The sequence below is a fragment of the Erinaceus europaeus genome, chromosome 11 (genome assembly GCF_950295315.1).
Source record: "Erinaceus europaeus chromosome 11, mEriEur2.1, whole genome shotgun sequence".
NCBI classification, from domain to species: Eukaryota; Metazoa; Chordata; class Mammalia; order Eulipotyphla; family Erinaceidae; genus Erinaceus; species Erinaceus europaeus.
The window spans coordinates 117,881,180-117,900,199 of NC_080172.1; the positions used below are offsets into that span (position 1 = coordinate 117,881,180).

Genomic DNA, 19,020 nt, shown 5'->3' on the forward strand with positions numbered 1-19,020 from the left:
TTTAATCACTTAGAGTGCTAGGTAGGAATCTATATTTTCATTCTATGGTCAGACTCCAAGATTCCAAATTCTTGTTGAGAGACAGAAGTTCTTGCCTTAACTTTAACTAAATATGGGATATGCAAAGTCTGTTTCTGTAAATAGTAATCATCTTCAGAAATGTCAAACCTACCAGGAATATACTCAAATAACCCAAGATCCTCCAGGAGTTTCCCAAATTCAACACCACCAATGAGAGACAGTCTGTTTCTTCCAGACAGCCTCTTTTCTCACCTGATGAAAAGTGCTTTGACCAGTTTTCTTCTACTTCTTTAAATCCATGATAGAGAGGGGTGGTCACCCGGCGGCTACTGCTGTCTTGGGATCCACTTGCCCACCCAAAAGGTGGACTTAACAAGTTATGCTGCACCTTTTAAAAACACAAGTGAAGAAGGCAAAAAGTCATTCTCCTCCTCGCTCCAAGCATCAAAGTAGAGTGATGGAATGAGTCACAAACCAAAGCTTCAGATTTCCTGTGACTAATTTTGGGAAGCATTTCTGCTGGAGCATAGAGTGGGTGCTTCAGCAGCAAATATACTATTAAAATTGGAGTAATACAGAGAATATTAGCATGGTCCAGCACAAGGATGGCTTTCAAGGAAGGGGGTTGGATATGTGTTGGGAACATGTGCAAGCCTGATAGAGCTTAGGGAGAACCACCCCCGTCCTTGGATGGAGGTCTGAGAAGATAACCTCTTGGTGAGTCTCTCTCAACCGAGGTGAGCATAAGGGGGGAAACTCAAGACTTGGTTCTTTCCTTCTTGACTCTCAGGCCCACAGATACCCCAGTACTTCCCTCCATTAACTGCAGGCCACATGGCCGCAGATTCACTCATTCAAAGTCACCTTCTGATCACAGAAGAACACACCTTATCACATACTTCATCACACACCTCAGACCCCAGACAAGAGAAATGCCAAACTATATGGCCTTTTGATATTCATCTTCTCTCTGTCTCACCCTACGGGTTTAACCCCTATGCTTCTCTCAGATACCTTTGGATAATTAAGTTGCTTACGTCATGGAGAATAACTGTTTTGTATCTCATCAATTCCTGTCATACCAGCCCCCTACCTTGGGGGCATGCTGACTGTTAAGAAACCTGTAATTTCTGTCATATTTCAACAATAATTACCTCCATTGCTTTTCTATTTAACTCATGTCAATTTTGCTAATAAACGGACTCTAGGACTCTGGGACTCAAGGACTCAGATTCTAGATTCACGCTAAGAGTCCCCTGGTGTCTTACTTCGTGTCACCCCTGTCGTGAGCGAGAAAGAACCAGACCGTTAGAGAAGGAGAGAGACACCCCGAAAGATATGGAGTTCTGGTGGTGAGAACTATGTGGGAACGTACCCCTCTTATCCTATGGTCTTGTCAATATTTCCATATTATAAATAAAAATTTAAAAAAACGAAATTCCAGTGGTGGTCTTAGGTTTAACTGCAAACCTAGCACAAAGAGCCTACCTGAAGCCTCAGGGAGAAGGCTATTTTGGTCTGGCCAGAGACTGCTGAGCAGCTCTGAGTAACAACTAAAGACAGAAGGCAGTGCTGCTCCGTACCTGCTCAAACAGATACACGGGGGCTTTGGAGTACTGGTGCAGCAGATAGTCAAAGATGAGCAGGAGGCGGGCCGCAGTAAGAGGCACACACCGCGTCTGGGCGTCTGCGCTGGCGCTCAGCTCCTGGATGGTCTGCACGATGAGCGTGAATATGGCGCGCCGGCCTTTCTCGGTGAAGTTGTGGAAAATGAGCAGCAGCAGCTGCAGGTGCTCTACATTCAGATCTTCTGTCTCACTGGGCACCACTCCCTGCAAGGCGTTCTGCTTCATGGTTGACAGAAACCTGCCAGAAAGCAAAGCAGAGGTTGCCCGGTGGAGAACGTCAGAACACACTCCGAGCCTGTAGCGCAAAGGCTGCAAGCATTAAATGTCTTGAACCCGGGCACTAAGATGACAAGTTAACAAAGGCAAAAGAGAAATCAAAAACTACATTTTGATTTAAAGAACAAATCAGAGTGGGTCAAAGCCACTTCTAAAGAAGCCTCCATCCTTGCCACTTCTCAGTGACCGCAGCAGCACTAATTGTCGCCATTCCCTGGACAGGCAGGTGCAAAGCTATCCTTTCCCCACCCACCCCCCTCCCTTCAGGAGCTTCGTTCTGGCTTTGAGAGTTTACACTGCAGGTTAAATCACACACGCAACAGTCAAGAAGAACTCCGTGAAGAATAAAGCAGTAAACAGGAAATCAAACTACTCAAAGAACTTTGCAAAACAGCTTTAGTGCAGACCACAAGTCGATGTAGCCAGCTGAGCCCAAGGCTTGTGGCTCCCAGAAAAGAGCTTTGTGTTTTAATAAGGGTATTCTCAAAATGGCCCTGCCCCACCCCACCCCACCTCCTCCCCCTCCCCCTCCCAGCCTTCATGCAAGAGTCCACCCAGAAAAGCATAGTGGGTCTTCGGGACTCAAGGGGCTTACGATTTCTTAAATCTAGTATTAGAGCTATTTGGTCACAGAAGAAGGAAACAGAAAAGGCAAAGAAAGCCTTGTAAGAAAACAAACTAAAGACTCCTAACCACGCAAAGAAAATGGCAGCCAGAGGTCTACTTAGAGAGGACTGAGCTGATTAGTCTGAGCTTGCCCCAAGTAAAGGAATTCTTTAAAAGTCATCCAGAAATGCCCGAGTACTCCAAATGATTTCACGTTGAAGGTAAAATAAACAGAGCAGTTTCCCTGCCTCTCCTGCTCTTTCAAAAAAACAGGTCAAGAATCAATCATATTCTGCATTCAGCTTCTATCCTATAATTGCCACCAAATCTAATATCCCATATGCTAAAGAAAGATGAGGTTTCCTGGCCGGAAGTTATATACTTATATTCCCTCCACGGTTATCGCTGGGGCTCAGTGCCTCTAATACGAATCCTTTTGTTGTCCTTGTTGTTTCTGCTGCCCTCGCTGTTGTTGGACAGGACAGAGAGAAATCGAGAGAGGAGGGAAAGACAGAGGGGGAGAGAAAGAGACACCTGCAGACCTGCTTCACTGCTTGCGATGCGATGCCTCTGCAGGTGGGGAGCCGGGGGCTCAAACCAGGATCCTTACTGGTCCTTGCGCTTCACACCATGTGCCCTACCCCACTGCACCACCATCCAGCTCATACACATACACACACACACACACACACACACACACACACACACACACACTAGTATTTTATTTATTAATGAGAATAACAGGAGGGGAGAGCAAAAGAACCAGACATCACACTGGTACATGTGCTGCCAGGGGTTGAACTCAGGACCTCATGCTTGAGAGTTCAATGCGCTTTATCCATTGCGCCACCTCCCAGATCACTATATATATATATACATATATATACATATATATATATTTTTTTTTAAGTAAGTCTTTTTCCCGTGGTCCGGGAGGTGGCACAGTGGATAAAACAGTAGACTCTCAAGCATGAGGTCTTGAGTTCAGTCCCCAATAGCACAAGTACCAGAGAGATATCTGGTTCTTTCTATCTTTCTCATCAATCAATCAATAAAATCTTAAAAAATAAAGAAAAGACATTTTCCCCTAACTTCTCCCATCTACACTCCTTCAGGCCCACTACTTCCAATGTTGTCATCAGAGTACTGTTTCAGAGTTGTAAAGCAAACAACCTCTCCCACCATGGGACTTGCCGCAGTCACCTCACCTGTCCCAGACTTGAAGGCACTCGGGGACATCAGGGTCTCCCTGAGCAGCGGCTCTGTGCTGCCAGGTAAGCAGGAGACGCGCCAGCACGGAGAGGCTCTGAGGGCGGATGTCCAAAGGCCAAGGCCCCTCGGATGAAGGAGCAGCTCCCAGCTGCTGCAGCAGTGTGTTCTGATATGAGAGAGAGAGAGAGAGGGAGAGGGAGAGAGAGAAAGAAGCGGCCATTAGCAATCCCAGGGGGGAAACCGAAGGTGGGCGACACTGTCATGTCACTGTTTCCACACCACAAGGAGCCTGTTACAGGAGGGCCTGGCCTGGAAGGCCACACAGTTAACAGAGCCCAGAACTGCACAGAAGCGGGCCAGAGCTGGACTCTGGGCACCTTATATGCCAGAGAGGTGCTCTAGTTGTCCCTGACTCTTCGAAATAAGCAAACAAAAAAAACAGAGTTATCCTGAGTGGTAAGCAGTAGTCTCATCTCTCTCCCAAAACACAAGAAAGAGGAAAGTAAGGATGGACTCAGAAATTCAGATTTTGAAGTAGTCTAAAGAAAAGGGCTTCTCCCTGTAAGTGGGGCCCAGAGGCCTGAACCACATCTGGTTTATGAGAACATGTGTACTCATCCACTTTCCCTCCCTCCCTGTAATACTATCTAATACTAGTATCGTCATCTTTCTATTATCTTTATTTACTGGATAGAAGCAGCCAGAAAGAGAGGAATAGGAGGGCAGAGAGAGAGACACCTGCAGCCCTGCTTTCCCCTTACAGGTGGAGACGGGGGACGGGGCGGGGTCTGAATCGGGGTCCCTCCGCACCAGAACATATGCGCTTGATCAACCAGGTGCGTCACCACCCAGCCCTGATTTCCTAATTCTCCTAATTAAGGCAGAGGGGCCTACTGGAATGATCTCCTAGTGCTTTCCAGTGAGAGGATTCTGAGTCAAGCCACGTTCTTCAGCTACCAGAACAACAGTCTACTGGGAGTTGCTATTGAGGACGTCGGGGCAGGGGGCTTTCAGGTTCACCGTATGGAGTGGGGTGGGGGGAAGAAACAGTTCTCTGGAGGTGAGAGCAGCGTGAAACTACACTCCGGTTAACTTATCATCTTATAAGTCCAGGGGAAAGTAGATTATTTCAAGTTCTGTAACAGCCTACACTGGAGTCTAAGAACGTATTTCTTCAAATGATTACTGTGCTAAATCTGTAAACTGACTGAATTCTAACTTCTGCAGACCCCCCCCCCCCGCCCCTGCCAGTGGAGAGCTGGGGGCTTGAACCGGGACCCTTACGCCAGTCTTTGCGCGTTGCACCACGTGCGCTTAACTCGCTGCGCCACCCCTGCCTGTATGTTTTGATGCCTGTCCTCTCCATCTCTTAGCCTGTGATACTTACCAAGTCTGCTGAACTCAACTAAACCAGCGCAACCAGTGGATGGTCATGGCGCCTCTGCCTTTCTGCCTCAGATTGAAGCAATCACAGAGCGAGACCTTCCGCCTTCAGCGACCTATCAAGAATGCTGGTCACCCCATCACCCGGGGCCCAGATCCTAGGGTTCCCCCATAGATGCGAAGGGCCTAGGCCTCTAACAGACCCTCTGCCATCACTAGTCATTTCCAGCAGGAATGTCATAAGCCCTTTCAAGGGCCTCTCCAGGACCTGCCCTCACTGCAGAGCAGCCATGGCGGGGACTCCCCACTCTGAAGGGAGGCTGGTCAGCCTGCTCTGCCCCTCGAGGAAGACGGGGCCTGACATGAGAGCAGCCTAGAATGTTCCAGCTGTGACCATGGACGGTGAGCTCAGACTGACAGGGAGCTGGAGGGCACACAGGTGAATGTTAACAGACAGGGCCTGGTCAGACTGACGGGGTAGACAGCTAACAGTATTTACAGACCTTCTTCATGTCAGGAGCTACTCTTCTCTAATCCACTTTTCTAGGTTGAGTCTTAACTCTCAAACCATCTTCCCAGACAAGACTTTTAGCCTATTTGCATGTTGCTCAGGCAAAAATCACTACAGTCATGGGCCCCTAAGAGCACATCTAAAATGTGACTTCCTAGCTTCTTAGCACCCTAAAAATCCCTATTCTCACCAACATCATTCTCACTTTATGGTTCCTACTTATTAAACATTCTAAAACATAGTTTACTTGTTATATTTGAGTAAGAGAAGGAAAGGGGGGCCACAGCGCCACTCCGCTCCGGCTGATGGTGGCGCAGGGGTTGAATCTGGAACCTCAGAGCCTCAGGCAAGAAGGGTCACAGAGCCATTATGCAAGAGCATTTTGTCTGGGAGTCGGGTGGTAGCACAGCGGCTTAAGTGCAGGTGGCACAAAACCAAGGACCGGCTTAAGGATCCCGGTTTGAGCCCCTGGTGAGGCAAGTCTGCAGGTGTCTGTCTTTCTCTCCTCCTCTCTGTCTTCCCCTCCTCTCTCCATTTCTGTCCTATCCAACAACGACGACAACAATAATAATTACAACAATAAAGCAACAAGGGCAACAAAAGGGAATTGATAAATAAATAAATAAATAAATAAAAACATTTTGTCCTGCCTCCTAACACTAAGTTGCAGGTGCAGCTAAACTAAATTCCTTCCTAAACTCCCTGGGCAGATAATCTCACCCATGTGTCCTGGAACCTCTCCACCCCAGAGCCCTGCCCCACTAGGGAAAGACAGAAACAGGCTGGGGGTGTGGATCCACCTGCCAACATCCATGTCCAGCGGAGAAGCAATGACAGAAGCCAGACTTCCTACCTTCTACACCTCAAAAAACTGTGGTCCATACTCCCAGAGGGGTAAATGTTAGGAAAAATGACCAGAGGGCTCTGAAACTCAATTCCATCAGGACCCAGAGAGAGAAGAGGAAAAAAAAAGCAAGGGCATTCAGAAGTAGTAATAGGTGTAGGTATGGCTTAAAAAGGAAGAGAAGAGGGCGGGTTGGTTAAGTGCTCACATTACAGTGCATAAGGACCCAGGTTCAAGCCCCTGGTCCCCACCTGCAGGGGAAAGCTTCACAAGTTGTGAAGTAGAGCTGTAGACATCTCTCTGTCTCTCTTCATATTTCCCTCTCCCGTCTCAATTTCTCTCTGTCTCTATCCAATAATAAATAAATAGGAAGAAAAGACAAGACCATAGAAAAAATGGGCAAAATCATAAAGTCACAACAGTATCTGTGGCCTTCAGAGAACCACTGCCGCTTCCAACTGAGAGTCACAGAACTCTGGTGGTGGAAAAACACTCCTGTTACAATTTTGTAAATCAATATTAAATCACTAAGAAAAAAAGAAGAACAGAAAGGAAAACACAAAGCAGAGCATGGACTGGATCTGGCGTACTGCACTAAAGGGCTGGGGGGGGGGGGAGACTTCAGGAACACGATGGCAGGAGGGCCTAGGTGGAGGTGAGAGTGCTACGTGGAAAACTGAGACATGTTACACATGCACCAACGATGGTATTTACTGCTGACTATGAACCACTGATCCCAATTAAAAAAAAGTTTTGGGGAGTCAGGCGGTAGCGCAGCGGGTTAAGCGCAGGTAGTGTGAAGCACAAGGACCAGCTTAAGGATCCCAGTTCGAGCCCCGGCTCCCCACCTGCAGGGGAGTCACTTCACAGGTGGTGAAGCAGGTCTGCAGGTGTCTGTCTTTCTCTCCCCCTCTCTGTGTTCCTCTCCTCTCTCCATTTCTCTCTGTCCTATCCAAAAACGACGACATCAATAACAACAATAACTATAACAATAAAACAAGGGCAACAAAAGGGAATAAATATTTTAAAAAAGAAAATTAATTATGTTTTTGTTTTTTAAATGATCATTATGCAAACAAACCTGCAGGTTAGGTGACTGAAGGTCAGAAGTCACTAGGGAGTGGTTGAAGTGATAGAGAGCTGCAGCAAACTCCTCATCGGATGAACCTTCAAGACAAATCAGACAGATCAGATATTTAAGCAGCTGCGTGAGTCATCACACCACCCCATCAGTACTCAAACTCCAGCAGAAAAAAATAATCTGCGCAGCTGGGTGGTGGCACACCTGGCTGAGTGCACAGGGTAAGGACCCGGATCCCCACCTGCAGGGAGAAGCTTCGTGAGTGGTGAAGCAGGGCTGCAGGTGTCTCTCTTCTCACCCCACCCCACCCCTCCGTCTCCCTATTCCCTCTCGACTTCTGGGTGTCTCTATCCAATAAATAAAAGAAAATTTTTAAAAATTACACTATTAAAAAGATTTTTGAAGAATAAAATAATCCACCAGATATATCCAATGCCTACTAACCCTTGAGTCCGTCTTTGTCCACCTCCTTAATGATACTGGCCAGGGTGGCCATGTGGTGTTCTGAAAGAGACACACTCAGGTAGTTCCTGATGAAAGTATTCCGAGAGTTAAGCATGGAAGAGGTGATGAAGTTCAAGATGTTGGAAGCCAGACCTAAGAACTAGAAAGAGCACACACAAAGCTCTGTCAGGGCCATGCACCCACAGCTCCTGCAAGTCCTCAATACAAAGAAACAACAGAACATGCCCACAAATCTTTTGTAAAGAACAATATGCCAGGGCCAGGCAGAGGTACACCTGCCTGAGTGCACGTTATAATGCGCAAGGATCCAGGTTCAAACCCCTGGCCCCACCTGCAGGGGGGAAAAGCTTCAGGTGTGGTAAAGCAGGGCAGCTGCAGGTGTCTCTCTATTCCTCTCTATCTCCCCTTCCCTCTGGATTTCTATCTTTATCCAATACATAAAATAATTTAAAATAATTAAATAAAGAGTGGTTGCCAATTTAACAAAGGATTTCATCAACTATTACATGAAGACGGAACTTTATAACAGACTGGCTTGTGCTTTTCCTCCTCTGGATAAAGTCCTGTGTCTGTCCACTGCTAAGGTAATCCTGATAAATTCAACTCTGAGATCAACATAACCAGAGAGAGAGAGAGAAAAAAAAAAACTGGATCCGTATGTGAAGATTTAATGATCACATCCTTAACAAAAACCAGCTGTGTGAAAGCAGGCTCCGTCTGACACAGTCGCTACTTGACCTTCAGGACAGAGCGACACGATTATGTCAGCAGTAAAGACTGGTGACACAGGCAGCAGTCAGAACATGTCACATCTTTGTGAGCGGCCTGTGATTCTTCACAGCACCTTGGAGCTGAGACAACCCCTTATATGACACGAGACACTGCTACGGCTTGCAAAAATTCAAGTTCATTTACATACAGTTCCAAGGATTATGCTGTTAACCCTCTGACAATCAATCCTCGGGAGTAAAAACTATTCAGATAGTCAATATACTTAAATCCTAAGCAAAAATCTTTGAATCTCTCTCCATTCCCTTTCCCACTAACCTCACATATCAACACTCACCAACTCAGGGTCTTTGCGACTAGCCAAAATGTTGCCCTTTTCCCCCGCGGCCTGCTTGCTGGGGCTTTTGACCCGAGGAGAGCTTTCCAGAGGAGGGGGGGGGGGAGGAGGGGGAGGTGCTGCTTTCTCCTTACTGGGGGAGATGGTCTCCTCAAACCACTGCCCCAAGATAGGCTCACTGTCATCATCTGAACAGAGAGAAAGCAAAAAAGAAACAAGTGGTTTTTAGGTTTTGAAGCACCTGCTTTGAAAAAAACGTCAAGAACACAAGGCTATCTTGATTGCCAGGGTAGTCACGCGGTTGCACTCATTGGTCAAACCTTATCCAAAGTGTCCATCAATTAGCAACATTTATCAGCGGTAAATCATACCACAATAAAACTGGTATTTCTAAAGATGAGAAGTAACGTGACTTTACGGCAATATCAAGAGCAAATTATCACTTGTCAATTAAATCCAAAGTATAGCACATTATACAACACTATACATCATTCCCACAGACATGGTAATAAAGAATCTGAGTGGGAGAAGGGAGACAGCATGATGGTTCTGCAAACATACTCTCATGCCTGAGGCTCCAAAGTCCCAGGTTCAATCCCCCACACCACCATTTTGAGGTGCCACATCACATCACCAGCACCACCATAAGCCAGAGCTGAGCAAAGATCTGGCAGAAAAAGGAAAGGGAAAAAAAATAAAAAATAAAATAAATAATCTGAGGTGTTAAAACTTTATCCAGTCAAGGCAAAAGGGATTTCCATTAGTTTTGTTCTGCTACTCATAACAGCAAACAAGGAGTGTCCCTTCCTATGCTCTGCTTTCCAAGTCCCACGTCTTTACCAGTTCTACGTCAAACACCTCTCACACAGTGATCCGGGAGGTGGGGCAGTGATAAAAGCTTTGGACTCTCAAGCATGAGGTCCCAAGTTTGATCCCCAGCAGCACATGTGCCAGAGTGATGTCTGGTTCTTTCTCTTTCCTCCTGTCTTTCTCATAAATAAATAAAATATAAAAAAAAATTTTAAATAATTAAAAAAAAAAAAGAACACCTCTCACACAGCCTGTAGTTTCTCTGGAACAGCTCAAGAGTACTTTAGTGAAAGTGTCAGCACGGGAGAAAAACAAACAGCAGAGGCGACTGTCTCCCTCCCTCTCTTTTCCCTTCCCCACAGCCCTGCTCAGCTCTGGCTACGGTGGCGCTGGCGATGCGGTCTGCGGTCGGGCACCTCAGGTGGTGCATTTTCATCCTGGAGACAGAGGGATGCAAAGTGGCCTGGGCTCGGCTGCTACTCTCTTCAGTCTCCACCGGCTCAGCCTACACCTCAAGAGCACGCACATAAAGTAGCGCCAGGCACTGAAAGCGAGCGCGCAGCAGAGCTCCAGGCAGCCACGCTGCACGCGCGGCTCATCTCCCAGGAGAGAAGAGAAGCTCCTGCCTTGGCTGCTGTCCTCCTCCGTGCTGCTGAAATCGTCCTCGTAGTAGGTGTTGGAGTCAGTGGAGGCGCTGGCATCGCTGCTCATTGAGCCCTTCCTCTGACGCTGCAGCACACAGGCCTAGGAAAACCCAAGGTTTCTGTCACTGATGGTCACAGAAAGAGAAGGTGTCCTACTCCATCTCCCTGAACACAGAAAACGTTATCTATGTCTTATTCTCTCTAAATCCACAAAGCACGTGTCTTCAGGACTCTCTTCACTTTACCAAAGACAACGAAAAGTGTGCTAGAGGTTTGTGCAGCAGAGTGGCACTCACTCGTGAGACCATTACCACAAGGTTGGAGTGTGTGTTCAGCATCCTGAGAAGTTGTCATCACGCAAGGCCCTCGAAGTATCAGTGGGGAGACCCTCCTACCCACCTTTCTGTAAGAAGTTGAAAGTAGCATCAAGAGGAGGTTGGTCAGGGGGACAGAGTCCATGAGCCGCTGAACCCTCTGCGTGGAGGTACTCTGGGCCATGATGCTCAGGACTGCTGGGGGGCCGTCCGGCTCCCAACCCTGAGGGCAGCGTCAAAGAGAGAACTGGTGAGATGACTGAGCAAGAACCGCACCGTCTGGCAACTCGGGCGACTCTGCCCAGAAACAGAAGCGACTAGCAATGCCTGACTCCAACCCTCACCTTGTGAAGTGCCTCGACCTGCAGGTCCTGAAAAAGAGATGTCAACAGCTTGACAGCATGGTTTGCCAGTAGAACGGAGAGCACGCCGAAGCCCTGATGTCTGCATAAAGAACACACGACAGCACACGGGCTAAAGTGACTCAAATGAATTTCCATCTAGGAAACCACATCACCTCAATGTTTGGGGCCCTAAACCTAAATCCCTTTGAGATCTTTCCGTACAAAGAAGAAGAAAGGGAGTCGGGCGGTGGCGCAGCGGGTTAAGCGCAGGTGGCGCAAAGCGCAAGGACCGGCGTAAGGATCCCGGTTCGAGCCCCGGCTCCCCACCTGCAGGGGAGTCGCTTCACAGGCGGTGAAGCAGGTCTGCAGGTGTCTGTCTTTCTCTCCCTCTCTGGCTTCCCCTCCTCTCTCCACTTCTCTCTGTCCTATCCAACAACAACAACAACAACAATAACTACAACAATAAAACAACAAGGGCAACAAAAGGGAATAAATAAATAAAATAAAATATTTAAAAAAAAAAAAAAAGAAGATAAAAAAAAAAGACCCAATGAACAAGAAGTGCTTATGATATCACGAGCACACAAGCCCATACAGGGGCTGCCTAAATAGCCAGAGACTTCATCTTAAGAATTACTAAACCCAGGGAAGCAATGACAGAACCAGACCTCCCACCTTCTGCACTCCAAAATAACTCTGGGTCCAGACTCCCAGAGGGTTAAAGAATAGGAAAGCTGTCAGGGGAGGGATGGGATACAGAGTTCTGGTGGTGGGAACTGTGTGGAGTTGTACGCCTCTTATCCTATGGTCTCATCAGTGGTTCCCACTTTTTTTTTAAATATTTTATTTTCCTTTTTGTTTCCCTTGTTGTATTTTTTTATTGTTGTTGTAGTTATTATTGTCGTTGTCATCGTCACTGTTGGATAGGACAGAGAAATGGAGAGAGGAGGGGGAGACAGAGAGGGGGAGAGAAAGACAGACACCTGCAGACCTGCTTCACCGCCTGGGAAGCGGCTCCCCTGCAGGTGGGGAGCCGGGGGCTCGAACCGGGATCCTTACGCCAGTCCTTGCGCTTTGCGCCCTGTGCGCTTAACCCGCTGCGCTACCGCCCGACTCCCAATGGTTCCGCTTTATAAATAAAATTTTTTTAAAAACATGCAATTAAAAAAAAAATTACTAAACTCAGGATGAGGAAACAGCAAGGCAACACCAAACTTCTCCACGAAAAAAAGAAAAGAACTTCTTTTGAGAATAAAAAGATTAGAATCAAAAGACTCATTTAAATCATGAAGATACAAACCCACGACAAAAAACAGCAGGTTTGGGCTGGGGAGACAGCATAATGGCTATGTAAAGAGACTCTCATGCCTAAGGCTCCCAAGTCCCAGGTTCAATCCCCAGCACCACCGTAAGCCAGGGCTGGGCAGCACTCCGGTAGCTCTCTGTGTGTATCTTTCTCTGCGACATTAAAATTAAATACATGAAATCTTTTTTTTTTTTTTTAAAGTTTTACATCAGCTCTCAGTTAACCCTTTTGTTTCTGTGCAAATGTCTACATGCCAAAGGGCTATTCTGTCTGGTGGACAATGAATCCCTATAAATCAGTCAGAAAAAGCAGCAACAACAACAACAAAGAGCAGAGTAGGAGTAAAGGCCATAGGCAGTCTGCGAGACAAGAATAAATGCGACCAATAAATATGTGAGGACAATCACACATGTAACCAAATGAATATTAAAAAGATCAATCCCCAGCAGTGTTCTCCTTGAAGATAAGTGGACACGAAGCCCAGGATACGGGTAAAGATCATGAAGAAGCAGGTTCACACACAAACAGCCGGCAGAGACGCAACTCTGAGTGGTCAAGACAATTCAAACTTGTAAAATGTCTTTCATAATTGTCTTTCATCATCTTTCATCATTTAATTTGCATAGTCTTCCTGACTTTCATAGCTGTAAACCCTGTCAAACTTGTCTTCACAATTCTAGGAATTTATTCCCACGGATAGTATAAAGCACTGACACCAAAACCTTTTTTTTTTTTTTTTTTGGATTTAGGTTTTCAAAACGTTTCTTTCACAACACCACAGGAGGCAGATTAGCCATATCGAGTAGACTGCTATGACAAAAACTTTAGATTCACCAAAGCTGTCTATATTAAAATAAGAAATCTGGAACCACCTACAAATAGTCCCTTATTTTATTCTATTTCATTTCATTTTATAGAACAGAGAAATGTACAGTGTAGAGGCAGATAGGGAGAGAGCAAGACGGAGAGACGCCTGCAGCCCTGCCTCACCATTCGTGAACTTTCCCCCTAAAGGTCCAGGGACTGGGGACTTGAACCCAGGCTCCTGTGCACTGTAATGTGTGCACTTAACCAGGTGCATCACCTGGCCTCTCATTTTATATTCATAAACGAAATTCACAAAGATGCAATTTCCCCTCTTATCTCCGCCTTTGCCGCAACCACCCCTTCAAGTCTCCACTGCGCGCCTGGAGTAAAGCACGAGCCTCTGGCAGCTCCCTCCTTTTCTTTTAGCCTCTGGCACTGTATCATCCATGCTCCCCAGGGCAGCAGGGTTTTCAGATCTTGTCACTTCCACTCTTGAAAATCTACGCAGACCATACACAGCCATAGCTTCCCTCTGGAAACTAATGTCTGCCAGAGTCGCTCCAAGATTTCTTCACTAGCCATGATTTGCCCATTTTTAAAAATACCAAACACAGGGAGTCGGGCGGTAGCGCAGCGGGTTAAGCGCACGTGGCGTGAAGCGCCAGGACCGGCGAAGGATCCCGGTTCGAGCCCCGGCTCCCCACCTGCAGGGGTGGGGGTCGCCTCGCAGGCGGTGAAGCAGGTCTGCAGGTGTCTGTCTTTCTCTCGCCCTCTCTGCCTTCTCCTCCTCTCTCCATTTCTCTCTGTCCTATCCAGCAACAACATCAATATAACTACGATAAAACAAGGGCAACAAAAGGGAATAAATATTTTTTTAAAAAAAATGCAAACACGGCTTAAAACCTCTGCCTGATATGTGCACAGCTCACTCCTGCTGCACAGATGCTTCTTCCCATCCCACCAAGCTGAGCAGCAGCACTGCCACTCTTGAGTCCAGGCTCAGAGGACCTCTCTGTAGCCGAGGCCACTTCTATACTTAGAACTTAATTAATTACTGGGCCATCCCAGTGCAGTGCAGGAGTATCCTAGCCCTGTGCTGGCTGTCTCTGCCTCTCCCTCTCTCCCTCTCTCTGAAAGAAAGAAAGAAAGAAAGAAAGAAAGAAAGAAAGAAAGAAAGAAAGAAAGAAAAAAAAAAAAACAGCCCAGGAAAGGCACAAAAAAGTACAGATGAGCTTGCGTTTCATCCCTGGCACCACAGTCTACAGCTAATGGTAGTCTGCTGTTCCCTCTACCTCAAAATAAGTCAAAGAAAAGGGGGGAGGGGAGAAAGGAAGGAAAGAAGGAAGGAGGAAGGAGAGAGAAAAAAGGAAGTCGGGCGGTAGCGCATGTGTAAGGAGTGAGGATCCCGGTTCGAGCCCCCGGCTCCCCACCTGCAGGGGAGTCGCTTCCCAGGCGGTGAAGCAGGTCTGCAGGTGTCTGTCTTTCTCTCCCTGTCTTCCTCTCCTCTCTCCATCTCTCTGTCCTATCCAACAACAACGACATTAATAACAACAACAACAATAACAACAAGGGCAACAAAAGGGAATATATAAATAATTTTTTTTTTAATTTACAAAGAAAAGAGAAACCCCAAAAGGCAAAGAAGTGTTTTGCTTAGTACTCTGCCCTTCTGCTTGGAGTGGAGAGGTCCACGGTAGAGACCAAGTAAGGACAGAGACAGTCTGCGGGGCGTGCACAGCACAACACTTAAGGGTCACAGAAGCTGGCTTTCCAGCTTCTTTCCGCGTACGCAGGGCTGACTGCCCAGTCATCATCACAGTGACAGCAAATGTTTCAGGAAGGAGCCAGGAGACGGGAGAGAACGCCGCTTTTTAGCTTAAATACCCCAGTGAATAATGAACTCTAAGTCATCAAACTCATTTCACACCACAGAAGCACATTTTTCTGACTCAGAGCAGATCGGGCAGGGCAAAACAACAAGTGGTTCTGCAGAGACTCTCCTGCCTGAGGCTCCGAGGTCTCAGGTTCAATCCCTACACCACCATAAACTAGAGCTGAGCAGGGCTCTGGTTAAAAGAAAAATTAATTGATTTGAAACCTATCAAAGTTCTAATATGTAAATTATACAGACACTTTCTCCCTTTACATATGAAAACAATTGGGGAGAGAAAGTGCTTTCTCCAGAAGAGTCACAGGGTGACGAAGCAGACGGAGATGCTGAAACCAGCCGTGACGGACAGAAGCGGCTCAGCAGCGGCTCAGTACGGCGTGGCGCGCAGCTACACACCGAGGAGGCCAGAAGAGCGGCACAAGGTCCTCATCGAAATGGAAAGGACACAAGTAACAAGATGCGTGGTGGCACTGAGACACATACCCTTTCCCAGGCCCCAGTTTCGGGGAGCCCACGCCTTCTTTCGTCCGAGAGAGGATGTCTCTCACGCGCAGTGCCGCCAGCGGGTCTTTCTCTCTCCCCTTATCGGCCAAAGCAGTCGGACTAAGATTCAGTATGAGGAAGAGGCTGTTTAGCAGGCACCAGGCACCCAGCAGCTGGAAGTTCTGATAGCGCTGCCGGAAGACACAACAGGACAAGGTGAGCACAGGGACAGGCCCCTCAGACGGCAGGGCGGGAAGACAGCAACATGCTTTTTTGATTTTTCTTTTTAATTATCTTTATTTATTGGATAGGGCCAGCCAGAAATTGAGTGGGGGAGAGGAGGGAGAAACACGGAGACTCCTACAGCCCTGCTTCACCACTCGCGGAGCTTTCCCCCTGCAAGTGGGGGCCGGGGCTTTGAACCTGGGTCTCCGTGCACTGTAACGTGTGCGTTCAACCAGGTGCGCCGCCACCCGGCTCCCAACGGCACGCTTACCTCACCACCAGCCCGACGGGAATCGCTGATCGCTTGTCCGATCATGTCGTAAATCTCAAGCTGTCCAATATCAACAGACACAAAAGCATGAGCAAACTGACATGTCACTGTAAATGCTGAATCCTAATGAATCAATGTGTCTGAAGAGCTAAATACCCTCAACTGTCTGTCTGTCTGTCTTGTCTTTACCACAGCCCTACTCTGCACTGGCTTATGGTGGTAGTAAGAGTTGAACCTGGGACCTCAGAGTCTCGGGCATGGAAGTCATTCTTCATTCATGACTATACTGTCACTCCAGCCACAAGTCACTTTCAAAAGAGCTGTCTCTACACCACCTATTCTACTTTCGAATGGCACTGAAGCCCTTGGAGAGACAAGACAAGACCAGACCAGATCAGACCAGACAAGTCAGGCTCACAGGATGCCTTCCAGTCACTCAGTCCACACACACAAGAGCAAACGATTGGACATGACGGCCCATCACACTGCTGCTGCTCCCCACACAGCTGCAGCTACGGGGCACAGCACTGCGGATTTGTCTGTCCTCACTGAAAGCACGCTGACACACAGCACTCCCTCAAACACCTGCTGGCTGGATGCTTCATCTCACACAAGACTCACTGCCACTAGAAAGCTCCAGTGTTTTCTGCAGGAGGAGTCAAACAAGCTGAACACCTGTAACTTAGACCCACTACCCCAGAGAAGAGCGAACGCGGCAAGCCCTGCCCTCTGTCAAGGAAGATAATGGAAACCGCCTACATTTCCCCATTTGAACAAACAACACTCTGCCATAGCGGGGCCTGGCTTACACATTTCTGAACAATCGTAGCGGCGTCACTCTCATAGTCCTCTTCCTTGGAGCTTGTGGACCCTGTCCGGACTTGCTGGGCATTGCCAACGTGAAGGATGGCCATGCAGGTCGCCACACTCACACCTGAGGGGGGGGGGGAAGACAACACAAATAAGCATGTATGGTATGGCCCAAGAATCCCACAAAAAAAACCCCACAAATCCACAAGCCACATGTAAGTGATTCCATCAAAGTAATTTTCAAAGTAAATTCTGTGACGGCAAGGTTACGACGTTACCGTTTGACTCAACAATCTAGGTATTTACCCAAATGAGCTGTCCTTCAACAGGCCGACTGGGCATAAACAAGGGCAGGGGCACAAGGGAACGTCACTCCGCAGCAGAAGCAGGCACAGCTATGCGCTCGGCCCAGGTTCAAGCCCAGGCACGAGTGGGCAATGAAGAAACTTCAGTGCTACACTGTCTCTTTTTCTTCTTTCTCTCAGTGTAAATATAAAGTGATCTTGCGTAGTGAAATCATGTGTAAGGCCACATTCCATAAGAAGAGAAAAAAAAGGAACATGCCCTACCATGTGAGAACGACACTGCAGAATCTTAAAGATCTTAAATCCTAGAGGAAAGTTTTCGTTGTGTCTCATTAAAAGGCAGCTGCAGTGTCACGGGGCAAGGACACAATCAAGGATTTTCTCTCAGCACCAACTACCAACTCCTGCAGACCCTCTTCACTGCCTGTGAAGTGTTCCCCTACAGGTGGGGACCAGAGGCTCGAACCCGCGTTTTGTGTAGTACGATGTGTGCTTAGCCATGGCACCGCCACCCGGCCCCCCAGTTTCTTTTCTTTTAATTAATTTTTTACCACCAAAGTTATTGCTGGACTCCGTCCGTGTCTGTATGACTCTACTGTTTCCAGCAGCGTTTGTTTGTCTGTTTGCTTTTCTTTTGAGACAGAGCAGGAGAGAGAGAAGGTGAGAAATCAGTGGTATTGCCCCGCTGCTTCTGAAGCTTGCCCCTGCAGGCAGAGACCAGTGCACTGAACCCACATAACGCAACGCTAACGAACTATAAGACAACTGTCAAAACTCCTGCCGAGACACCATTTCACGTGGGTGGGATACTAGCTGAGCTTTGGATGTGGAGACAAAGCAGAGGAGAGGAAGAACGCTGAGAAACACCCACCGTCTTCACAAAGGGCCCCTGCGCCTTAGTGAGAAAAATGGATGAAACGCAAGGGAACGCCTCACCTGCATAGAGACAACTAAGGCTGAGAACCGTCACATCTTGCAGACGAGCAGGACTGAGAGGCTCCAACACAGGCAGAGAGAGTGTATCCAATGCCATGGTTACGTCAATCACCAGTGAATGAAAACTGGAACACAGGAGAGTAACAAAGGTCCCTTTAAATCACTTGCATCTATAAGGTGATTATAAAAAGCGGGATTCTCTTAAAAATTAATCCGTTTCTTTTTTGAGAGCAGTAAAGACATGCACCCTGGAGCACCTTACCCATTCCGGACAGCGGTGGCATCTGCCACTGTCGCGGGCATGATGAAGAAGGAGTTGGCCGACACTGCGTCTTGAAACCGGTTGATATAGCGTAGGAAATATGGCAGGTTCAGACACACACGCAGTAGCTTCTCTGAGCCGCCTAAATCAATGAGAAGATCACCTTAAATACAGGTCTGTTTATTAAATGATTTTTAAGACTTTTTTTAATACTTATTTTCCCTTTTTTGCCCTTGTTTTTGTTGTTATTGTTGTTATCGATGTCATCGTCGTTGGATAGGACAGAGAGAAATGGAGAGAGGAGGGGAAGGCAGAGAGGGGGAGAGAAAGACAGACACCTGCAGACCTGCTTCACCGCCTGGGAAGCAACTCCCCTGCAGGTGGGGAGCCGGGGGCTCGAACCGGGATCCTTACGCCGGTCCGTGTTTTGCGCCACGTGCGCTTAACCCGCTGCCCCACCACCCGCCTCCCAATGTGGTTTTTTATTACCAAGGGGGGGTTGTGACTGCACGTTTCCTC

The 19,020-nt window shown here is 47.6% G+C and overlaps 2 protein-coding genes across 2 annotated transcripts in view; one reads left to right on the forward strand and one right to left on the reverse strand.

Moving 5' to 3' along the window:
• The window catches only part of MRTO4 (MRT4 homolog, ribosome maturation factor), a 366,835-nt gene that overhangs the window by 274,549 nt on the left and 73,266 nt on the right, over window positions 1–19,020 (forward strand). The gene's annotated exons all lie outside the window — the stretch shown is intronic.
• The window catches only part of UBR4 (ubiquitin protein ligase E3 component n-recognin 4), a 151,596-nt gene that overhangs the window by 109,083 nt on the left and 23,493 nt on the right, over window positions 1–19,020 (reverse strand). Inside the window, exons 7-20 of the mRNA XM_060200953.1 lie at window positions 18,502–18,643; window positions 18,240–18,364; window positions 16,998–17,122; window positions 16,189–16,248; window positions 15,693–15,883; window positions 11,206–11,305; window positions 10,947–11,084; window positions 10,530–10,647; window positions 9,094–9,281; window positions 8,007–8,166; window positions 7,563–7,648; window positions 3,740–3,909; window positions 1,605–1,887; window positions 274–409 (exon numbers count right to left, since the gene is read on the reverse strand). Coding sequence (XP_060056936.1) covers window positions 274–409; window positions 1,605–1,887; window positions 3,740–3,909; window positions 7,563–7,648; window positions 8,007–8,166; window positions 9,094–9,281; window positions 10,530–10,647; window positions 10,947–11,084; window positions 11,206–11,305; window positions 15,693–15,883; window positions 16,189–16,248; window positions 16,998–17,122; window positions 18,240–18,364; window positions 18,502–18,643 — 2,022 coding nt within the window. The remainder of the gene's footprint in view (window positions 1–273; window positions 410–1,604; window positions 1,888–3,739; window positions 3,910–7,562; window positions 7,649–8,006; window positions 8,167–9,093; window positions 9,282–10,529; window positions 10,648–10,946; window positions 11,085–11,205; window positions 11,306–15,692; window positions 15,884–16,188; window positions 16,249–16,997; window positions 17,123–18,239; window positions 18,365–18,501; window positions 18,644–19,020) is intronic.